Here is a 24,423-nt window from a genome sequence, read left to right on the forward strand (position 1 = left end):
TCGTGTACAGGTGGAAACAGGTTCTGTGGGAGATTTTAAACTACAGAAATGAAACTTCGGCTTGTTTTTGATTGAAAGAATGACTCTCTGTGCTCCAAAGAGCTAAAGTAAACTGTTGCTTTTTGGGGTTTTTTTTTTTTTTCCCTATAGGTAGGTGGAATATATATGTATAGAGGTTGATTTAAAAAAAAAATAGAAAAACTGGAAACTTTCTGCTGAGGAAGTAAATATTTTCTGCATATGCAGGTTCGCCACATGTTAATATCAGCCTTGGCTCTGTACTTCTGGTGAAGAACAGAATATTTATTGGTGACTGTCCTAGGAAAGGAGATGTCCCAGGAAATGCCTCAAACCACGAGCCAAATGATCAATACCACATGTGCTTTGCATGGAAAAAGCAACAACGCCCAGTTGGGCAGTTCCTGTGAGTGCGACTTGAAAAGGAAGGCAGGCCACTATCAAGGTAAGTTTTGGAGACAATACCAACATTGATTTTATGGTGACCTACCAGCCTCTGGCAATCCCAGGTCAGCATAAGGTGAATATCATGAGGGGAAGGAAAGCTCTTGTCTTTTAAATATGCCTAATTTTTGAACTATGAAAATGTGAAGATGGGTGGGGCATCAAGAAGAACTAATGTGCATTAAATGCTCACTTTTTAAGAGGCCAAGTGAAAGATCATTAAGAACTCAAACTCCTTGTGGTTGCAGTTTTTGTTCTTAAATCCCTCAACAAATTGAAATTTCTGTACTTGAAATGACAGCCAATGTCAGTTATCTGGGTGGAGGGGTGAGTAGCAGGGAAATAACATAGTTTGTGTAATTCTAAAAATTTCATGGGATAAAATCTGACTATTGGAATCAATGTGGGTCAGATTAATCCCACATCAGCATGTCATGCCAGTTAGTGACTAGCAGCCATGTCCTACTACTTAGGGTATAATCTGAGCTTTAGGCTTGCTGCCTGGTTTATTCATTACATGGGGAAACAAAAATGGTTTTTACCGTTTCTTTTTTTTTATGGTCTAAGAGCAGGTAGAAACAGGAAAGTACAAGATGGTCTGTTATAGGTCCACTGGACAGCAGTGTAAAGATGAGGAAACATCCCCAGAACACTTCATAATTTGTCTAAGTGACATAGAGGTGGTCATAGCCTGAGTCTTCAAGCATAGGTCTTCTGACAAAATCCCACACTTTATCCATGGCACCACAAAGTGGCTGAAATGAATAGATTCAATTCAACAAATATTTGTCAAGTAATTACCTAGTGCAGAGTATTGTGCTAGGTACTAGGGGACATATAAAAATTCTATAATATAATGTCCCTGCCTTCACAGAGCTTGTTGTGTGGTAGGAAAATGAGCTACATATGTATATGACACAAAATATTGTATGACATAATGTAATATGTGATACAAAATAATACATATGGGCTTTAGAAAACTTAAATATTTTGTGAGATCAAAGCTGGGGAAAATCCAGGACTATCTGGGAGATGACAGAAGGCTTCCTAGTGGAAGTAACATTTGGTTAGGGTGGTAATGCGTGGGTAAGATTAAAACAGGGAAAGAAGACACTGTACAGGCATAGAGAATAAGGTGAGAAAAGACATACAGGTGAAAGAGTAGGGTGTACTCTGGGGATGAATAATTTAACTGAAGCATAGAATGCATGGCAGGGATAGAATGATATCAGAATGGAAAGGATGTTTCCAAATGGTGGAGGGACTTGACTGTCAGGCAAAGAAGTCTGAACTTGACTGGGTTAGCAATAGGGAAATACTGAAGTTTTTTGAACTATGGAAAGACATATCCAGATCTGTGCATAAGGATGACTAGTCTAGTAGCTATATGAAAGCTGGATTCAATTAGAGGGGCTTAAAATTAGGTACCAAAGAACATTTTATGAGGATGAAATCATCTCCCAAATGTCAGGGTTGTGCTCCAAATATTCCTAAATTCCTCTTAATTATTTTGTATTATCTGCAAATGGATATAAGAAGCATAGATTAACTGTGTTATAGGCTTTCTTTCATTTTCTCTTTCTTCCTTTCTCTTTTTTTATTTACTTCCTTATCTTCCTGAATTGCTTCTTTCTGCACTTTGAGGGGAGGGGGAATGGTGTCATATAGACACATTCTTAGTTTTTGATAAACTTTGAGCAGAATAGGCTTGAGAGTGTAATTGTTTCAATTACCAGAAGGGTTGCATGTTGACATCTGTGCTATTTACGTTATGTATATCAGGCCCCTTTGCCTGATCCACAGGCACAGGTGTCTAGAGGGCCAGTACCATGATGTGCAGCCAGGTGGCATAACGTGCTGGATTTAGAGTCAGGATGACGTGAGTTCAAATCCTGCCTTGGACACTTACTAGCTGTATGACCCTGGGCAAGTCACTTCACTTCTCTCAGCCTCAGTTTCCCTGTCTACATAATGGCAATAAAAATAGCATTTACCTTACAAGATTGTTGTAAGGATCAAACGAGCTTTGTAAAGTGCTTTGGAAATCGTAAAGTGCCATAAAAATGGTAGCTGTTATTGTTATTTTTTATATTACCAACTGTCACTGTGGGTGCTAATCTAATACACATTAAATAAAAGTAAAAATGTAATACTTTACAATATCAGCAGCACCAAACTGTTTGAAGAAATTAAAGTGACTTTAAACCAGCTACACCAGAATATGTCCTGACATGTGCTATAATTTCAGCAAGAAAAATCCATCTCCTGTGGAAATCCTCCTCCTGTAGAATTAAGTTGGTAGTTTTAGAATGACCTAATAGCCACTCCTAAACCCAATGCTGGCCATGACCATTATAGACTGGAGCCAAACTTATGGTGACCCACTTCTCAAAATATCCACAAAACTCAGTCATTTGGAAGAAATGTTTTCTTTTCTGTGGTCTTTACTAGAACTTTGCAACAACCACCACTAACTTCTGCAACTGAGCCTCAGAATACCTGTCCTTTTCAACCACAATACCTCAAAGTCTCAGGTACAACAAAATAAGCAGAAAAAAACATCACACCCAGAATTCCAGAGTGTATTGCAGACCCACCATAAGGGGTAGGGGGTATCACTTGGAAGAATGGAATGACCAGTGAGATTGAGTAAACCATTTGTTATGCTGATAAGTTACATTCCAGTCCCTGACCTAAAGTTCATAGGGGATCACTTCCCACCATAGCTTTGGTTTTTCCTTAAGGCTGGAATTTTAGGTCGCTAATCTGCAAAGTTCAGCAAGTCTTCACGGAATGTCCAGTCATTAGTGCCTGATAGTGCTGACATATTTTGGGGAAAATGGTGTCTGGCCTGCCCTACTTAAACTAAATCTTTCTCCTTTAGCTAGCATAGAGGCTATAATTTCATTGATCTTCATTTCTCAAAGAACATGTCTGGAACAACCATATATGCATAATACATACATATATATACATATTTTTCCTTGGCATTCCATACAATGTGGCAAATTGCTTTAGATAAATGATATGGTTATAATTCTCTATTTCCTCACACATATTTTTGGACTGTTTGACTGTGTAACATAGATCACAGATTTAGAGTTAGATGAGTTTTTTTTTTGTTTTTTTTTTTTAGAAATCATATAATTCCATGCCTACCTTTTACTGAGGAAACTGAAATTCTGACAGGGACAAATAGCAGTGTTGGGATTCAAACCCAGGTCTTTTGACTCCAGATCCAGCATTTTCTACCATACCATATTTTTAGTAATAGAGGCCATAGAAACCCCTCCCTCATGATTGAAATGAATTCACTATCATTTCCTCCTCTCCAAGTCTTTTTTTTTTCTTCAGGTTTAGTGTGGATATCATTTACTTTGAGAAGCTACCCCTATGCCCAAGTTAAGTCTGTCTCTCTCCTCAAACTAACTGGTATTTACTTACACGATTATGGTTCGCACCTCTACCCCTAGAATGTATGCTTCTTGAGGAGACTGTGTTTTTGTCTTTGAATTCGTAGAACAGTGCCTTACACTTAATACAGCAGGTGCTTAATAAGTGTTTTGGATTGGGGGGAAAATGTGCCTTAGAGACAGAAACCATATAAGATGACCACTCAGGTCTCTATTGCTAACTTTTAGCTTCGTGTAAGTACTTCCTTGCAGGTATTAAAATAGTCTCTGGTTGCTCTTCCATAGGTCCCATGACTACAGCTTCAGACTTTGTAAAAATAAAAGCAACCTCCTACCCCGCCATGTGCTGAGCACTTGGCTCTGCTCACCAGTGTCATGATTGCTGATGTTTTAAACAGACTCAAAAGCCAAACTCACAGCAATTTGTGTATTCCCACCTAATTTTCTTTGGTGGTCCAATTCCTGGTCTAACTTTGCTCTTTATGTCCAGATGGTTACCCACAAGGCCAACAGAGCCAAATTCATCCTCCTGCTCCAAAGGACTTTCTCACCCTAATTTGTTGACTATTAGATCATAGCTTAAGAGATCTCCATTGTCTAGTGCAACCTCCTCATTTTATATTTGAGGAGACTGAGGCCCAAAAAGGTTAAGGTAGCACACATAACAAGTAGTAGAGCTGGATTTGAACTCTATTCTTCTGACTCCAAATCTAGCTCACTTTTCCATTGTATAATGCTGCCTCTTGAGAAAGTTGACATCAGGTACTAAGACAAAAATGTAAAACAAAGAAAAACCATTCTATTCTCTAATCAATGCTATTCTCTCTGGCTTTCCCTGCATTCCTAATCTAAGTTCTGGTTTTGGTCACATTCAGACTTTGGCAGGTTCTAAGCTAGACTCTTACATTATAAATATAAATAGGTTAAGAGAGTGAAACTTTAGTGCAAGCCCATACTGCTGTTAAATTCATTCGGAAGTTAAGTGATAGAACACAGAATACATTTTTACTGTCTCAAGAACAGAGACTGCTATTTCTCTTATATTTTTCCACAAGGTTTCAGTAATTTGGGGCAGCAATGTTTCCAAGCCACATGAATAAAATTTATTTAAGACAGCTAAAGAACTTAAGTATTAGGGAATGCAGAAAGATCTATCCAGGAGCAGCATTTGAATCCAAGAGGTTTTGGACAAGTAAATAATACATATTTTTATATGGAACTTACAAGAAATTTTATATGGTTTGTGATCCTCAAAGTAGATGCTAATAGCCTACCACTTTCACAGGATATTGTAGTATTGTAGTGCCTTGATGTGGATTCTAAAATTGAGATAATAGTATATGCAGCATAACATTTGGATGACTGATGCTTCTACATATGCCCTTTCCTATTCCTACCACCACCACCACTACTTGTTAATGCTTCTCCCACAAAATTATCTTGTATCTCTTCTATTTGTCTTCCCCTATAGAATGGTAGCTACTAGAGCCTAACAGAGGGCCTAACACCCTCTAATAAATGTTCATTGGTTGACTGTGATACTCTTTAGATGATGGATTGTCTTCTGATGAAAGTAGGATGAGTGTGATTTTTTAGCTATCTGGTTTTTACTCAGAAAAATAGAGGAGGGAAGGGAACAAGCATTTATATAGCACCTACTATGTGCCAGATATTTTACTGAGTGCTTTTTAAAAAACAAACATGATCTTATTTGATCCTCGCAACAACCCTTTGGACAATAAGTCCAAAGATAGGCTGTACTTGGATGCCATGGTGTCTGCAAAACCACCTAATACAAATGGTGAGACAGTTCTTTCCAAGTATAAGTTGACAGACACATAGAACATCTTTAAAGAAGATAGTTTTAGTGAAGACAGAGATTTTGGGGTATCAGTTATCACAGAATTTATGAGCTGAAAGTGGCATTAGAGTTCTATTTCATCCAACCTTTGACCCTGTACAGGATAACCACCCTGAAAGATAATCGGTATTTTTATGTTTTTGGGGTGAGGGTAAAGGGTTGGGAATTATGAAATAAAATCTTGAAGTAAAAATAAGATGAATGACCATCTGAATTTCATTTGTTGCATACTTATGACTTGCATGACATTGGCAAGTCATAAGACCTCCCAGTTCTCAATTTCCTCAGCTGTAAAATGACCTCAGAGAGCCTTTGAAACTTTAAATATATGATCCTATGTCTCTCTCACACACACACATACATGGCATCATCCCTATCACAAATACTCAAATAGATACAAACTGGTTCTTCTAATCTAGTTCCATCATCCTAAATCTAAGCATCCTTCCAGCTCTCTATCTGATTGTAAACTTCTTAAGAGCAAGGATCCTGTCGTATGTTGTATTAGCTATAATAAAATGCTGAGCACACAAAGGTTGCCCAACAAATATCTCTTAATTAATGGAAAGATAAATCTGTTGACCTGATAGCATACAGCACTTTTATCTGTGGCTCAGCTGGTCCTCACTCAAGTTGTAAGGTAAAAGTCATGGAGTTGTCACCCATGTGGAATAGTTAGCTTTGATCTGCCTCATAGCTATAGACTACAAACCTAACCATTGTCAGCTACCATGCAAATGCATAACCTTCATCCCAAGAGGGATTGGGCAAGAGAATATTCATGAACAGACCTTCGAACTTCTATAATCACCACTGGAAGATAACTCAGAATTCATGTCCAGCTGAGTCTGAGTCGGCAATATTATCTTAATTGAAAAAAGCTGTTCCAGTTAGAGTTAAGTAGAGATGGAAAGCAAAAAGTAGCAGCTCATTGGAATTACTCATGACCTCAGAGCTGGCTGTGGCCTCAGAAGGGAGAATGGTCTATAACAGGTCAGTTTTTCTGACAAAGGACAGAAGAGCATCCAAAACTATTAGTGGATAGAATTTTTTAAATTATGACTCTCTTTGGGTTAGTTGCACTAGGGGGCTGTAGTTTATGTGTTAGCTATTACTGTAAATCATTAACAATTATATGTGCAATTTTAATCAACATTTCAACAAGTGAAGTTTCACACCAGAGTGTTACTTCCTGAAGTCATCATTAATCTAATACCATATCCAAACAAAGCCAAAATGCAGCACAATGGTATCCCTATTAAAGAAATGGATGTGTTTCAATATAATATTTCTTTGTTAGAACTTCCCTATTGGGATTGAAATCATTTAAGAGTCCTTCCAGACCATCAGAAAGAGGAGGGGTGGAGGAAGAATGAAAATCTCATTAAATACTAACTAAAATGGTGTATAGTATGCTGAAAAACACAAATCTGGGCACCTTGAGCAAGATCAGTGATTCTTAACCTGAGGTCTATGGATTTAATTTTTACATTTTGATAACTGTATTTGAATATGATCAATTTCCATTGTAATCATATGTTTTTTATGTATTTAAGACCATCATTCCAAGAAGGGGTTCACAAGGCTTCCCCAGACTGGCAGAGGGGTCTATGCCACAAAATTGAGAGAAGGGAAGAATAAGATTGGAGTTGGGGGTTTTCTGGACATTTTCACTGGCTGCCTTCTGTGCCTATTACACTCTCTCCTTATCTTCTGCCTTCTGGCTTCCTTCAGGAGTCAGCTAAAGTCCTGTCTTCTGCAAAAAGCCTTTCCTAGTCTTCAGTGCCTTTACTCTGAGATTATCCTCAATTTATTCTGTATATATCTTGAATATAGTTGTTTGCATATTGTCTCATCTATTAGACTATGAGTTCCTTGAGAGCAAAAACTATTTATTGTTATTTGGGGGCAGGGGAAAGGTTGTTTTGTTCTTTTGCCTTGTATGCCCAGAACTTAGTGAGATACTTGGCAAATAATAGTTGCCTAATTAATGCTTGTTGACTTAGGAAGGAAGGGTTCTTACCTCTTTTCAATAGGAACCAGGAGCAGAGAGTCAGGAGAGCTTGTTATGGTAAGAACAGGGAGAGTTCTAGATCCTGAAAGAGACAGGCAGTTCTGGTAGGATCTAGGCTCCTCACTCATTCCCAAGCAGGGGTTGTGTCTGGGCCAGTTCTCCCCCTATCACCCCAGGGGAACCGAGGGCCACCTATCAGGGAAGAGACCTCTGACCCGCCTGTATGACCAGTCTCAGTGACTGAAGTCAGAACCTTTCCTGTTTTGATGGTAAGGACAATTTTGTTAGAAAACAGAGCACTGAGACCATGAAATGCAGTTGGGAAGATATATGATTTGGGAGGAGAAGGGAACATAGAGGATACAGTTTAGAAGATCGCAGAAATGGGAATCTGGGAACCTCAAAGGGCTAATCTTCATTCCACTATTTTGCCTAAATGTGGCCCTGTTAGCCACCAACAGTTTACAAATAGAAATCATAGGGAGATATTTTTGCTGCATCTCAATAGGAATGTTTCAGTCGAGCCAGATATTGGTTGCCAACTCATCTTCATATGATTTATGAAAACTTTGTTTAATAACACAGCCAGTTTTGTCATAAAGGGGCTTTCATTGCCAAGGAATTTGTTAGTTGAAATATCCTTGTATTTTTGCTATTAAAGAAAAAAAAATGAGCTGAAAACAAAATTGCTCTTGAAAAAAAGTTCCCATTTGGCTGAATGTAGATCCTGGGAGTAAGAATTTTGATGGGGAGATGAAACGAGGAAGTGGTTTATATAGAGGAGTTCTTAACATGGGGTTTGGGAAGTTCCCAGTTGGATGGATGGATCGATAGATAATTGTATTTCAATGTAATTGGTTCCCTTTGTATTTCTATGAATTTTATTTTTTGCATTTAACAGCATGACTCTGAGAGAATCTGTAGGTTTCACCTGACTACCAAGGGAGTCTATGACAGAAAAAAAGGTTAAGAACCCTGGTTTAAAAGATCTTGTAGAGAAAAGAAACCCCAGTCTACAAATCTTGGAAACAAGCAAATAAAAAGGCAGTCTATTCGATTACAGATCCTAAACGTTTTTTACCTCTCTAAGCAAACACTACCCCCACTCCACCCCCAACTTTTTTTTTTCCTGGATGTGTGATTTCATTGGTATAGGGAACCTCTAATAAGGAAAATCATTCTGCCAATGGAGATTGATGGCTCCTTTGCAATTTATCATCTTAGAGAGTTGCCTGGGTTACTGAAAAGTTGTGATTTTCCCAGGGTCATACAGCTAGTATGTGTCAGTAGCAGGATTAGAATCCAGCTCTTCCTGACTTTGGAGTCAGCTGTCTATGCCTCTTGATCACATTCTAGGTGTTCTCAAGTCTTAGATTCATAAATCTGAGTTCAATCATGATCTAAAACTTTCTTCAGTCATATCATGAACTCCACCCAAGTCCCAAATATGTGTCTCAAGAGAATGTGGCAATAACCCAGGGATCACTAAGACTAAGCCAGTGAAGTCCTTACCAGGATGGAAAGGCATGCCCAGTAACATTGGTTCTGTTGTCCCTGGGCCAGCCTAAGTTTAGATACGGTCCTCTTCAGGGTGGTCAGAAAAAAGTGAATTCTTCACTAAAGACCATCTAATAAATCATGAAGGATTTGCAGTCTGTGCTTGTACAAGGAGTGCTTATACTGATGAAATCTTAGATCCTTGAATTATTAGGATCATGGTCTCTTGAAACAGTGCAAGATTTGGAGGTAGTGTTGAGTCTGAATCCCAGTTCTGCTATTTAACACTTATGTGAGCTTGGGCAACTAACAAAACATTTTTGTGCCTCAGTTTCCTCATCATAAAATTAGGGGTTGGTAGTAGATGTAGTAGTTTGTTTCCTTCTGACTAAATAGACATCATAAGTTTAGAGCAGGTGTTCTTAACCTTTCTTTGCATTGTGGATCCCTTTGGAAGTCGAGGGACCGTTTCTGAAAATAATAGTTTTAAATGTATAAAATGCTGAGGATTACAAAAGAAAACAATTATATTGAAAAAGATATAAAAAATTAAAAAAACTAGTTCACAGAAACACAAGTTAAGAACTTGTGGCTTAGGGGCAGGTAGGTGGTGCATTGGATAGAGCACGTGCCCTGGCGTCAGGAGGATCCGAGTTCAAATTCAGCTTCAGACACTTAACTGTTACTAGCTGTGTGACCCTGGGCAAGTCACTTAACCCCATTGCCTAACCAAAACACAAAACAAAACAAAAACCTTTTGGTTTAGAGCTGGAAGGGACCTTTAAGGCCATCTGTTTGAACCCCATAATTTTACAGCACAAGAAACTGAGGCCCATAGAGGTGAAGTTACTTGCTCAAGGCCACACAGGTAGCAAGTTACTTGATGTCAGAGGACTTATTCTCATTGACAGTACCGTTCATTTATCCCAGTAGAATTGGGAAATGAGGAGGACCATGTTGCACCTACCTATTTAAAAGTTTCAGTATAGAACTAATTTGAAATTTTGAGAATTAGAAGGAAAAGAGAACCTGATTGAAAAACTATGCTTCTTATTGAAAAGTAAGAGTTTTAACTTATTTTTGTCTTTTATACACACACACACACACACACACACACACTAGTGCTTAGAACAGTACCTGCCACATAGTAGGTACTCATTAGACTGAATTGGAGAGTAGCAGACATTTTAAATGAGGGCTCTGATGAAGAAAGCTCAAGGGTTTCTTTTGAGCATTTTTGATCTGGATGTCTTCCACCTGCTGGGTTTCTACCAAATCAGAAGCATCTTGAAGGATTGCTCAGTCAACATCCTTAGGTAGTCAAATATTCCAAGTAACTGTATACAAAAGACTTTCAATTTCTTGTTTACAGACAAAATGACATTTGGACATCAGGAAAAATGATGACTAAGCTCTTGAGAGAGCAATATATTCTTCTTAAATGCTGAGGTGTATATTTACATTCTAAAACTGAAAAGTCTGAGTATCAGGATGTTAAATCACTGAGACTCCTCATGGTTTGTCCAGTGGACACACTTTGAGCAAGTCTTCTGCAAGGTCAGAATATGAAAGTGTAATAGAATCTGCAAAAGGAAGATAAATGGATAAAAGCCATGCAGTATTTGCAGACAGGTAGACATGTGCAAAGGGAAAAGAAAATAGATTTTGTGATAATAGTTCAATCAGCATTTTCCCAGATGCTCTGAAACAGGAGAAAATTGGACATATTTCAGTGCCTATCAATTGTAAGTGATGTAAAGTCCTAGAGAAGACCTACAGAGATATTTTTTAAATTTGCTTTGATGACTGACAGTATAAGTAATATGAAGCCAGCATAACAAATGATAGGCCATATTTGCACACTGATTTAAGGTTTGCAAAGCAATTTATATACATTATTTCATATGATCATGAGCTATGAGCATCTATAAATATCCATATATCATTTCAAGAAGGTAGTTGGTCAAGTTAACAAGCATTTATTAAGAACCTACTATGTGCCATGCTAAGTACTGGGGATACAAAGAAAGATAAAAACAGTTACTGCTCTTAAGGAATCACAGTGTAATGTAATAGGGGAGACAGCATTCGAACAACTGTGTACAAGTAATATAGTTGCAGGATAAATTGGAGATAATCTCAGAAAGAAGGCACTAGTATTAAGACGGACTGAGGAAAAACTTCTTCCAAAAGGTGGGATTTTGTTGTTGTTTGTCCTTCATTCTCAAAGAGGACCAATGACATCAGGAGGGTGATGTCTTGACTTGCAAGTGAATTTTAGCTGAGATTTGAAGGAAACCAAGAGGCAGAGGCAAGGAAGGAGACCGTTCCAGGCATGAGGGACAGCCAGTAAAAAAAAAACACAGAGAATAGAATGTCTTGTGTAGTAGAGTAGTAGAATAGTAGAGTACTTGCAGGAGAGTAAAGTATAAGAAAACTGGAAAGGTAGGAGGGGGCCAGGTTAGTAAAGGCTTTAAAAGGCAAATATTATTTTATTTTTGATGCTGGTAGTAATAGGAATTTTATTGGATGGGGGCAGGGGGTAGTGGTAAGTGTAACATGGTCAGAAATGTGCATTAGGAAAATCATTTTGACAGCTAATTGGAATGGGAAGAGAATTGAGACCAACCAGCAGGCTATTGCTATAGCCCAGGCTGAGGGTGATGAGGACTTCCATCAAGTGTCATAAGAAAGAAAAGTTGGGGGCAGCTAGGTGGTGCAGTGGATAGAGCACCAGCCCTGAAGTCAGGAGGACCTGAGTTCAAATCCAGCCTCAGACCAAACACTTGACACTAGCTGTGTGACCATGGGCAAGTCACTTAACAGCAATTGCCTAAAAAACAAAGAAAAGTGGTATATAACAGAGATGCTAGTAAGGTAGAAACAATAAAATTTAAAATTTGACAACTGATTGGATATGGTGGGTAAGAGAGAGTAAGGAATTGAGGATGACACTTAGGTTGTGGGCCTAGGTGACTGGTAGATTGGCAATACCCTTGGCAGTACCCTTGACAGTAACAAGGAAATTAAGAGGAGAGCAGGGATTAGGAGGAAAGATTAAGAGCTCAGTTTTAGACATAGTCAATTTAAGATGTCTATGGGACATCCAGTTTGAGATGTCCAATCAACAATTGGAGATGGGAGACTGGAGGTTAGGAAAGAGGTAGGAATCAATAAGCAAATCCAAAAAATCATTGGCGCAGAGATGATAATCTATGGGATCCGATGAGACCACCAAATGAAATACCGTAGAACAATGAAAGAAGACTGCCAAAGACAAAGTCTTGGGAGACGTCCACACAGAGATAATTTGACTGGAGAATGAATTGAGGAGATTGAGAAGAAGTGACCAGATGGACAATGAGGGAATCAACAGACAACAGTATCACAAAAACCTGGAGAGAAGAGAAAATCAAAGAGAAGAGATCAACTCTGTCAAAGGCTGTGGGAGAGGTCAAAGAGTATGGTGGTTGAGAAGAAGGTGTTTAGATCTGGCAGTTAAGAGATCATAGGCAACCTTAGAGCCATTTCATTTGGATGCTAAGGTTGGAAGCTGAACTACAGGGCCAAGAATAACATGAAAAGAAAGGAAGTGGAGTCATTGGTTATAGACAGCTTTCTCAAGGAGTTTTAGTCATGAAAGGGAAGAGAGATATGGGATAGCTACAGAGGATGGATTGGGGCTAGGGCACTAACAACTGGGAGAATCAGGAAAGGCCTCTAGCAGGAGAAAGTACTTGAGCTATGCTTTGAGGGAATCTGGGGGCTCCAAGAAGAGGAAGTAAGAAGGAAGGCTTCTACATTCTCACAACCACCTTCCTTTCCATCCTTATTACATACTACTCCCTTTCAATACTCTACATTCCATTTGAGACTGAACTCCTAGCTGTTCCAGATCTCGTCCTGAATTCTCCCACCATCATCCAGGCTATCTCTCATGACTGGTGTGCCCTCCTTCCTCATCTCTGCCAGTTGAAATTCTTCTCTTCTTTTTTTTTTTGATTGCCAAATCAATAAACTTTATTAAGCTGTGAATCATGTGCCAGGCACTGTGAGTTACCCAAGGTCATACTGTTAAAGGCAGAATTTTAATCTAGGCCTTATGACTCCCAAATACTTTCCTTTTTTTAAACTGAACTATTTATTTATTTATTTTTAGTTTTTAGCATTCACTTCCATAAGATTTTGAGTTTTGTGGATAACATTTTCCATTGTGAGTCTTTTGGAGTTGTCTTACGCTCTTCTTTTAAGGCTCAATTTTGGTGCTGCCTCCCCAAAATTCTTTCTGTACTTTCTCCCCTGACTCGCCCTTGAAAGATCCTATTCCTTAAATTCCCTTATTGAACTTTTGGGGGGTTTCTCTTTTGCCTTAACCCATTTTACCTTTCACTTTTTTAATGCATGTATTATATTGTCCTATTAAATTGTAAGTCTCTTAAAGAGAAAGACTTTGTCATTTTTCAGCTTGTGTCCTCTGTGTCTAACACAATACCTGACACAGTTTTTTTTGGTCCAGACCTGTGACTGCCATAGGGAGTTCTTGGTGAGGATAACCCCCTCTACCCATACAGATGGGCCACTTTTCTGCAATGTATAGTCTGAGAAATTTATCTGACAGCACTGAGAGGTTGTGACGTGCTCAGGGCTATGCAGTCAGTAGCTGTCAGAGGAAGGATTTGGCCTCTCAAGGATAGCCTGCCATACTGCTAGTCATGTTGCATATAGTAGATGTCTAATAGACGTTTGTTTAATTGAATAGTGCACCCAATAGTACATCTGAGGCAAGAAAATAAGCATAGGACATACCTCCCAGGTCATTGGAATAAGTCCCTCAGATCCCCTCTCTCCTGGGTCTGAAGTTGCATTAAAGTCCCTTTAAGAGTTGGCCTGGAAACCACCCTTGTAAACTGCCCTCAATAAACGGCCTCTTTACTACTGGCCTCCTGGTTGTGTGGGGACTTTTAGGAATGACGTCTTTGAGCTAGTATACAGGCTTGCATAAAAACATAAACCAAGAGTGTCATGTTACCTTAAAGAATGTTACTCTGTGGGACTTACTGTGAGCTATTTCTATATGGAAATATTTTATAGGCTGGTTGCTAATTTGTGATTTATGCCATCCTGTTTGCATATTTCCATAGCTCCTCCGTATATGGTTAAGAACTTGAGGTGGAGGATACCTCATGCTTGTGGTTACTTCATGAATTTGGTATAGAGAGTCCTTCTCCCTCTCCTCCCCCTATCCACCCCTCAGTCTCACCCCGCCCTCCCACCCCCAAGTATTACGACTTGTTCTTTCTGGAAATATATGTTTGAAAGTTTGACGTGCGGATTTTAATTTCATTTTTTTGAAAAGAGTATAAGGCATTTTGTCCAGTCTTTTAATATGTTTGACACCATACTGAAAAAAAGCATGGTGTGAATTCCATGGTCCCTTATCCCCAAGCAGAGAGCACTAGGACTTTTTTTTTTTATTATTACTTTAGAAACTCTTCAAATAAAATAGACGTTTATAGCTTCACATTTTCCAGCTTCATATTCCAAGCTCATGAAATGGTTTTTATATAAACTACTATGTTTCTTTTAGTTTGCCCGAAAAGGCAACTTTCCAGATTCAAAGGGATAGGTCATTTTGGAAGAGGTTACAAGAAATTTGTCTCAGGAAGAAAAAAAGGTACAATGAGATTTATATGTACCCACTCTTTCTTTTTTAAGCTAAAATCGTGAAATTAAAGGTGATCAAGAAAGCAAGATGTTTGGGAAAGCTTGATCCTTACAGTGTTGCCTTTTATATCATCTGTTTCCTTGATTTCAAAACTAAGTGAAGAGAGCAGGCTGCCTGCTCTGTGTATGTGAGTAATACACTTGAACAGCAAGGCCATTAGCTCCCTCATAGACCAAAAATCAGGTTCTGTCTTCTCACCACCCCATCATGGGAGACATGCTTATCCCAATGCTGTACTTTCTTCTGTTCCTTCAATTTTGACCCCTTCTGTCACTCTGCTTTAGTGTCCTTTCTTACCCCTACCAGACGACTATACAATCATTGCTCCTTGTGGCACTGTTAACTCGAGCCATAGCTCATGTATTCTAGTGAACAGCAAAGTGGATTAAAGTAGATTCTTACCAGATGAGATTTATCGTACCTCATGCCTCCCTTTGAAATGTCCCTAGCTTTTGCAGATCTCACTTACTGCCTTTTAGAACAAATCCTAAGAATACCTGGGTTATCTCATTATCATCTCTTCTTGTGCTTCGTACTCTTTCCTTTTTTCTTCCTCAAACCGAATGAAAGGAAATATGTGTATATATACGCACATATATATATATATAGATAGATAAATTATTTACATGTTATTACATAATATATGCTTATATGAATGTAAGTATAATATATTTAAAATATGTGAATATAAAATATATAACTGTATACACACACACACACATATATATATATACACACCCACACACATACATACACATTTTTGTTGTTTTGTTGTTCAGTCATTTAATCCTGTCCAACTCTGCCTAACTCCATGGACTATCGCACACCAGACTCTTCTGTTCTCCACCATGTCTCAAAGCCTGTCCAAGTTCATGTTTGTTGTTTCCATGACACTATCCATCCATCTCATCCTCTGCTGTCCTTTTCCTTTTGCCTTCAATCTTTCCCAATATCAAGGTCTTTTCCAATGAGTCCCATCTTCTCATTATGTGGACAAAGTATTTAAGCTTCAGCTTCAGTATTTCCCCTTCCAGTAAATAATCTGAATTAATTTCTTTAAGTATTGACTGATTTGATCACCTTGCTATCCAAGGGACTTTCAAAAGTCTTCTCATATATGTGTATATACTTGTATTATATATATGTATGTATTTTTCTATATACATATATGTAAGAAATCAAGAAAAGGATGGAGGATTATAATTGAATTGAAGAAATAAAAATCAAAGGCTCAATTCAGCAAGCATGTATAGAGTGCCAATTATATATATATGAATTATATATAGATATATGAATTATATATAGATATATGAATAGAGTGCCTGGCACTATGATATGGGCTTCCTGATCTCAAAAAGTTCATTTCCCTTAAAGGTATGGGGAGGGTTTGATGGCAATTAGATTGCACAGTGACAGAGTGCTGGACCTGGAGTTCGGAAGACCTGAATTCAAGTACAACCTCAGATGCTTACAAGCTGTGTGACCCTAGGCAAGTTTCTTAACTTCTGTCTGTTTCAGTTTCCTCATCAGTAAAATGAGGATGATACTACTAGCACCTACCTCCCAGGGTTATAAGGATAAAATAAGATAATTTTTGTAAAGCATTTTGCAATCCTTCAAGTGCTATATGAATGTTGGCTCTTACTATTATGTACTGTTCCACTAATAATTTTTTACATTATGTAAAAACTTAAAAATAGACATTTTAAAAGAAAAAGATAAAGGAGATAGATCCTGAGATTTCATTCATAGAAGAAAATTCCAGGTGAGAGAGTTCCTTCTACCAATGCAGATAGGTATTTTCTCAAAATTTATAGTCTTAGCAAGTTGCCTAGAGGACTATAAGGTTAAGTAACTTGCCCAGGATCACATAGCCAATATGGGTGAGGCAAAATTGGAAAAGAGAGCCACTGGAGTTATTGTGTAAGGGAGGGACGTGGTCTGATTTGTGACTTAGGAAGATCGTTTTGACAGCTATATGGAGGAGATGGATTGGAAAAAGAAGACTCATGAGTCAGGAAGACCAATGGGGAGGCTTTTTTTTAATAGTCTAGGCCAGAGATTTGAACACTAGGTTGGGGATTGTGTGAACATGGAGAAGGGGACAGATACTAGAGATATTATGGAGCTAAAGATGACAAGCTTTTGGCAACTAATTGAATATGTGGAATAAGAGACAGTGAAAAGTTGAGAATGATATTGAGATTGTAAACCTGGGTGACTAGAAGAATGGTGATGCCCTCAACCATAGTAGCAGTAGCAGCATCTGCTAGCAATTATATAATACCCATCATGTGGCAGGCATTGTGCTAAGCACTAGAGTCATAAAGAAAAGCAAAAGACAGTCCCTGTTATCAGGGAGCTCATAGTCTAATGGGAAAAACAACAGGTAAACAACTATGAACAGAAAAGATAGATAAAAGATAAGGAGGTAATCCTTAGAGGGAAGATACTAGTATGAAGGGGGTCAGGAAAAGTTTCTTGTAGAAAGTGGGATTTTAGCTAATAGTTGAAGGAAGCCAGGAGATGGAGGTGAGGAGGAAGAGTATTTTAGGCATGGGGGACAGTCAGTGAACATGCAAAGTGGGGAGGTGTCCTGTGTGAGAAATAGCAAGGAAATCAGGGTCTGTGGGTCCCAGACCATAGAGCAGAAAAAGAGGAGTTAAGTATAAGAAAACTGAAGAGGTAGGAGGGACCAGATTGCAAAGAGCTTTGAATGCCAACAGAAGATTTCTATTTGGTGCAGAAATTGTGTTGGAGACAAGCCCTATTATTTACTTTCTTGGGGAGATTGGGATGTGCCCCACGTTGTTCTGGTTAATCCCAGACCTTAGTGTCTGGCCAATGCCCTTAGAATAAGGAGCTCTTATCCCCCTGTCCTAAATGGTTCAGATTCAATCAATGAATAAGTAATTATTGAACATTTAGTCTTAAACTCACCACATTGTTTGATTCTGTGAGAGAGATGAAAGACAATGAAAGAGAGATGCCCTCAAGAAGTTTACATGAACACCTTCCTGATGTCATAGAACAAGGAGAAACAACAAGAAGCTATAGTGAACAGAAGACAGCAGATAAATGAAGGTTAATTTAGTCTTATCAGACCAAAATGGTCCTAAAAGGACTTCTAGGAAGAGGTGGGATTTGAGAAACCCCATGGACAGATTTTTTAACAAATCCAAACTTAGTTTAGTCCAGCTCTTGGTCTTATCCAATGGCCATGGCCACACCTACTTTTGCTGTGACCTACATATAGTTTTAATACTACCGCTCTGGTTGAATTCCTGATTTTGGATTCATGATTAGGCATAAAAAAGGCTAGGCCAGGGCTGGGGAACCTGCGGCTTCAAGGTCACATATGGCCTTCTAGGTCCTTAGGTGCAGCCTTTTGACTGAGTTTGGACCCAACTTGGGTACCCAGGGGCACACTCTCCTCTATATTGCCTTAGTCCCTGGGGAAAGAGGGCTCCAAGTTAGCCCAGTTTCTTGAGCTAGGTCAAGCAAGTCACTTGGGGCTCTAGCTCCCAGACTCTGGTAGCTCATAAAGTCATAGCCGTCTCCAATCTCCTTCACCTAAAACAAAATTGAACAAATGCAAAGAGGGAAAGAGCAGAGAGGCCTATTTCATGAGGTGTGTGTCAGCCTCAGATAGGAAGAGCCCAGAGCCTCTCCCCTTACATAAATTGCTGTCTCAACCAAACTGCAGCTGGGCAGGAGAGAGACCAACTGAGGGGAAGATCCTAGTTAACTAGTGCTTTTTCCACATACCCTAATCAATAGTTTGTTGCCTTACCAAGTAGATAATAGACCAGAACCAATCAGAGAATGTCAGTATATGCCCCAAATTGAGGAGCCAGGCACTTCCATTACCTGTCATCATGTCTTACAAGAGCCCCAGTGTCTTCCATATAAGGAATTGTATTAGTCTCTTCTCACCTTACCTCATAAAGGAAAAGAGGAGAGAAGGAAGTGTGAGAAATAAAGGAGCTTAGACATTTACTTCTGAATTGATTTCTTTTGATCACTCTAAAAGACCACTAAATAGTTTCAGATGGTGATGAGAATTGGTATTCAACATGTAGACTGAATTAAAGATTATAGTTTCTGGGGTATATTTGCTGTTTTGCCACTTAAGGATGTAGTTCCTCAATGGGGCCATGGGCAGCCTTTAACACCAGACTCCCTTAAGTGTCCCTTCTTTCACTATGAAGAACCCCAGAAATAGTTTGTCCCTTTGCTTCTCTAAAACAAGCATCTCTTTCATAGTTTTACTGAGCAAGTGAGAATATCTGATACTAGAACTCCCTTCAGGAGTTGCCTGATATTGGAATGCCAGAGACTATATGGGAGTCATCTATTGGCTCAAAATAATAATTTCACTCAGCATGTGTATGTACACTCACGTACAAAGACAAGAAGGCTTATGTTCTAAATCTCTACTAGCTGATCATGGAACCGTGACAAATTCACTTGACGTAATCCTCCTCTCAGACTAGGTTTTTGCTGGAAATAAATATCATAGTTACTTCAAAGAAATATAAGATGAGCTCTGCTCCTAGTATTTAAAGGCCCTCAAGCTATTATATTTTCAATAAATTTCTTCCTGCTCTCAAAAAAAAAACCCCACAACCCACCCACAATTATAAATTAGATTTTAAATATAACACTGAAATATAAAATTGATTTATGAAATGAGAGAGGAAATCAACAGCCTTAGGAAAAAATCCTCAAGTTCACTATAAAAAATCAATATTTTTGATATTATAACTAGACATTTCTTCCAAAGTTTTCATTGTGGTCCTTGACTTAACTCTGTATTAACTCCAACTATGATATTTGATCTGTTTGAAGCATTCACTAATTTCTCATTAACTCTCTGACCATTTTGGAACATCCTTTATGTATCCCAACTAGTCTAGACTATCAAAGTTAAGAAACTATTGATAGGCCCCAATGTGATCTCCACTATCCTCTCCTTAAAACATATCCCCCCAAAACAGTGATGCTCACCATTACAGTACACTGGTCTTTAACGAATTCTGGAAATACCAGCACACAGCTCGGTGATCACCAGACTGAGAGTTTTCCAATATTTGCAAAGAAAAAGGACATATGGCGGTGAGAAAGAAAGATGGAAATAGTGTAAGACAAAAAAAGAAAGGAAAATGGAGACAAGAACAAGAAAATGAAAGACAAAAGAGAAGAAAGGGGAGAAAATCTTGAGGGACTATGACATTACCCCCACCCCAAAGCATTCTCAGCCACAGCTTTTAGTTTTCCACTGGCTAACTCTACCCAGGGGGGGAAAAAGGGGGATAGAGTATTAAACACTACAGCAGGGGTTCTTACCTTTTTTTTTTTCTCTTATGGACCCGTTTGGTAGTCTGGTGAATCCTATGGACTCTTCAGAATAATGTTTTTAAATGCATGAAGTAAAATACCCAGGATTACAAAGGAAACCACTTATGTGGAAAGTTATCAAAATATTAAAAAAAATTAGAGACCTCCCCCCAGGTTAAGACTAGAGGGGTGAAGGAGAACCAGCAGAATATTTAGAATCAGTGAACCCAGGCTCTGATTCAGGCTGTGTCACTTACTACGTGTGCAATCTTGAGCAAATTATTTAAACTTCTCTGGGACTTAGTTTCCTGGATAACCTCTCCTCCCTTATAGTTCTAAATCTATACTGAAAGGAAAAAATGGGACATAAGGAAAAGTAAAGAAGATTGAAGAAAGAAGAGAAACAAAGGCAGAGAAATGAGAAATTGTGGGGAGGAAACGGAGGGAGGAGAAAATGCCAGGCCTATAGCCAGAGCAGATTATTCCAGTCCTGGCAGCAATTAGAGGTGACCCATTTGGCAACAAGGGCACCTCTGCAGGAGTAGTCACTCAGTTCCACTTTAGCCAACACCTCATCTTGAGCAGCTCTGCCTGAGGCTGGACCTGCCTGGTTCCATCCAGTCCAGGAGAACGGGGTGACTGTCTTTCCCCCTCACTGGGCAGCTTGGGCAGGGCTGCCTTGCCCAGGGCCCTTGGGGTTATGCCAAACTGGTGCCTCCAGGCTGGAACTGGAAGCCTCTGTGGCGCCACCCCTCCTGCTGGGTTCTTGCTTTAGTTTCAACTTGGGCATGCGCTCCCCCCTCCAGATCCCTCCGTTTCCTGCCTGGCCAGAGGACAGGATCATGAACACACCCTCAGCTTCTACAAATCCCCTGAAACTCCAACCAGCCCCTGGGGTTCACATTTCCCAGATATATTCAAATGAAATTCCTATTAGCTCTCCCAGGAGTGACCAGGTTTGATCAGGAGTGGCTTCTCAAATAATACATGAGGGGAAACTGTCTAATATATAGAAACAATCAAACAAAAAAATAGTATTGTAAATTAATGGGGAATGGAGTGTAGAGAAGATTTGAGACTTTGTACACAGCATGTTGCCTTATCAATAAAATTGTGAAGGAATAATAATAGATCCTGTTTTTATAGTGTTTTACATAAAAATTGCTTGGGGAAATCACACTTTACCCCCACTTTGGTCCTTTTACCACTCTGTGAGGAGGAGAGCAGTGCAAATATTATTAATAGCCCCTTTTACACTTGTGGAAATGGAGGCTGTGAGAGGTCCTATGTGACTTGATTACACAAGTAACTTTATGATCATTAGCAAAACAGGCAGCAGACACTTGGGTTTCATTGCTGACTCTGTCACTAATTAGACAGATGACAATTAAGGCCAGTCATTGTACCTCTCTAAACTTTAGTTTTCCTTATCTTCTGCTCTAACATTCCACAATTTTGGAGGTCTTTTTTGAGGGGAGAGAAAATAGAGAGAATTTTATGCAAATATTTCTTTAAATGTTTTCAGTTAAGAAGAGTTTGGATTTTGTATAATTTTTTAAATATTCTTTTTATTTTCCAGAAAAAAATGTTATTGCTCAGCCAGTATTTGTTTTTGAAAACAGAGATCAGACTTTTAAGGTAAACTCTTGATAAAATATTTTCCTTCTTTCTCCCTCTTCTCTCTCCATCTTTTTCTTCCCTTTCAACATCTCCCTTCCTTCTCTGCTGGTATATTTCCCTACCAAAGAAATCTGCTTAAGAAACTCTTGCTAAGAGGTACTACTTATTTCTAGATTTGTTCTTCATGTCTTCAGTACTGTCCTTTAAACTGAGATAAAAGATTCTTACATACATCTCAGTGATTTCAAAGGGTGCTTAATGCTATCCTCTTTCTGAATATCACACTCATCATCTACTTTGAGAAACACTGTTATTAACAAGGAATGATCCTATTTTGCTATTGTTGTTGTTTGGTTGTTCTTTTGGGGGGAGGTGGGGTCCTTCTTTGGATAATTAATCCAGGAGGCATAAAACCTGTACGCAAACTCCTAACCTTGTAGACTTGTCACTCATGTAACTGGGGGCGATGGGGAAGAGGGCAAAGAGCTGCTTTGTCTTAATCCTTTACTTTAAACTGTATGTACCTGTCTTTGGGGGATTCTCCCACTTAGTGAAAAGATTCACATCTGAAGCAGAAAAAGCAAAATCCAGACCTCACAGGCATCTTTGTTTCTTTCCAGAGACCAGCTGAAGACACTATTGACAAAGTAGAACATGGTAATAAGTTATATCCTGGACTTCTAAAACAATCTCAATACAAAAGGAACAAATATAATATGTTGGTGCACTTCTATCATATTAATAACAAATTATTTCCTATTTATGAATTATGCATCTCTGGTGTTGTCATTTGTGTTTAAAGTTGACATCATATTCTTTTCCCTGTGCATTTGTACATGAAAAGATGGCAGATATGAGACTCTGCCAACTTTATAATGCTATTCCCATACTGCGTCGTGAATGCACTACCTGCAGAGATATCTGTCCCCTTTCCCTTCGAGTTCATCATGTTGTTTTTTGATGAAGCTGAAACGATTTCACAATGAATATTCTGTAGCCATACTTGATGTGCCTGTAGTTTATAATGCCCCAGCTGTTGCCATCAGTGTTACACTGTTTAAAATTATACCTCAAGTATCTTGAGCAACAGTACTGTTGAACTATGTTTATAAAACAGATGATGCTTGGTATCTAAGCCATAATTTTATAAAGGAAAGTTTCACTGAGTTTACTACTTCACATTGCATTTCTCCCAGGACTCCCCGGCTCTTCAAGAAAGCGTGCTCGATCTTCATCTTTCACTTTCCACACGGCAGATACCAAGCAAGGTAGGGTCTTTACTTCTACTAGTGCACTTTCTTTCCAAACAGTGTTTTGGTTCTGATTGCTATCTTTTCTTTTTACATCATGTTTCCTTATAAACCCATCCCTCTGTCTCCCTTTCCCAGGAAGCCATGCCTCACAATCAAGCATAAAAAAGAGAAAATAGTTGTTCAGCAAAATTAACCAATATATCAACTGAGTTTCACAGTATATGCAATATTCGACACTGATTTTCCCCCACCTCTTTCAGTTCACATTAAGTGAGAAAAAAAAATAGAAAACTTTCAGTTAGAATAGCTTCATTTAAAGTTGACCATTTAGTAATGACATTTTATTCTAAGAATTTTATTAACTACTGAGCTGTCAATAACTTCAAAAGAAGTGTTTTCATTTTCTTGCTATAGTTTCTTAACTGCTTGAAATATATTTTCCCCTAAAAAACCTCACAATATGCCAATTAATTTATTTTGAAATATCTTTTCAGAGTCAGCACCCTCCCAAAAACGAATGAGATCATCTTCCTTCACTATCCTTCCTACATTTCCCCCCTCCCAGCCAGGTAATAGCTTTTGAGGTTTCTAACCCGAGATTCTAACCTGAATAGCAAGCATTGTGAAAAATGTCTCTCACTTCTTCATTTTCACCTAGTAATGTATTTTAAATATTTTTGTGACTTTACCTGTCAAATTAAATAAAAGTCAAATTAAAATGTTATACACAGTAAAGCTTTGTGAATTCAGACTGTACTAATTTAATCAAATTATATCATTTTTAACAAAAATCTACAATTTGTTAAGGACTTTTGTATTTATGCTGCAGTTTTATGTAATATAAATGTATTTTACTTATTAGTACCCACTTGTTAATTGATGATATGTGCATTACCCAACAATAATTAAACTTATATAATTACTTATATAATATACTGCAATCTGGGATTTTTCACTTACTCAAACAGCACTCTTCCATTTATTCTGAATCAATGTTGAATTGTTGCATTAAAATGGTTTGTCTGCATTCCATATCCTTTCACACAGAGTTTCTGTCAAGCCTGGAATGCTTTCTCCCTTTAACCATCACCTAGAGAGATCCCTAACTTCCTTCATGGTTCAGGCTCAGATACTTTTCCTGGTTCCCCTAAGTGTTAAACATTCTCATTCTGCTTTCAATTACCTTGAATTTACTCATCCTTTTGTTTTTGTATCCACATCTATTCCTGGGGATAATA

General features: G+C 38.5%; 1 protein-coding gene across 3 annotated transcripts in view; it reads left to right on the forward strand.

Moving 5' to 3' along the window:
- Nucleotides 1-252: 252 nt before the first annotated feature.
- The window catches only part of LOC114033145 (ran-binding protein 3-like), a 63,783-nt gene continuing 39,612 nt past the window's right edge, over nucleotides 253-24,423 (forward strand). For 2 of the 3 annotated variants that reach the window (XM_027848618.1, XM_027848744.1), the window contains exons 1-5: nucleotides 253-463; nucleotides 21,892-21,950; nucleotides 22,553-22,589; nucleotides 23,129-23,200; nucleotides 23,680-23,754. In XM_027848618.1, coding sequence (XP_027704419.1) covers nucleotides 331-463; nucleotides 21,892-21,950; nucleotides 22,553-22,589; nucleotides 23,129-23,200; nucleotides 23,680-23,754 — 376 coding nt within the window. In that variant the 5' untranslated portion in view covers nucleotides 253-330. The remainder of the gene's footprint in view (nucleotides 464-21,891; nucleotides 21,951-22,552; nucleotides 22,590-23,128; nucleotides 23,201-23,679; nucleotides 23,755-24,423) is intronic. The other variant, XM_027848689.1, reaches the window with a different exon arrangement.

The sequence above is a fragment of the Vombatus ursinus genome, unplaced genomic scaffold (genome assembly GCF_900497805.2).
Source record: "Vombatus ursinus unplaced genomic scaffold, bare-nosed wombat genome assembly UNPS02000255.1, whole genome shotgun sequence".
Classification (NCBI taxonomy): domain Eukaryota; kingdom Metazoa; phylum Chordata; class Mammalia; order Diprotodontia; family Vombatidae; genus Vombatus; species Vombatus ursinus.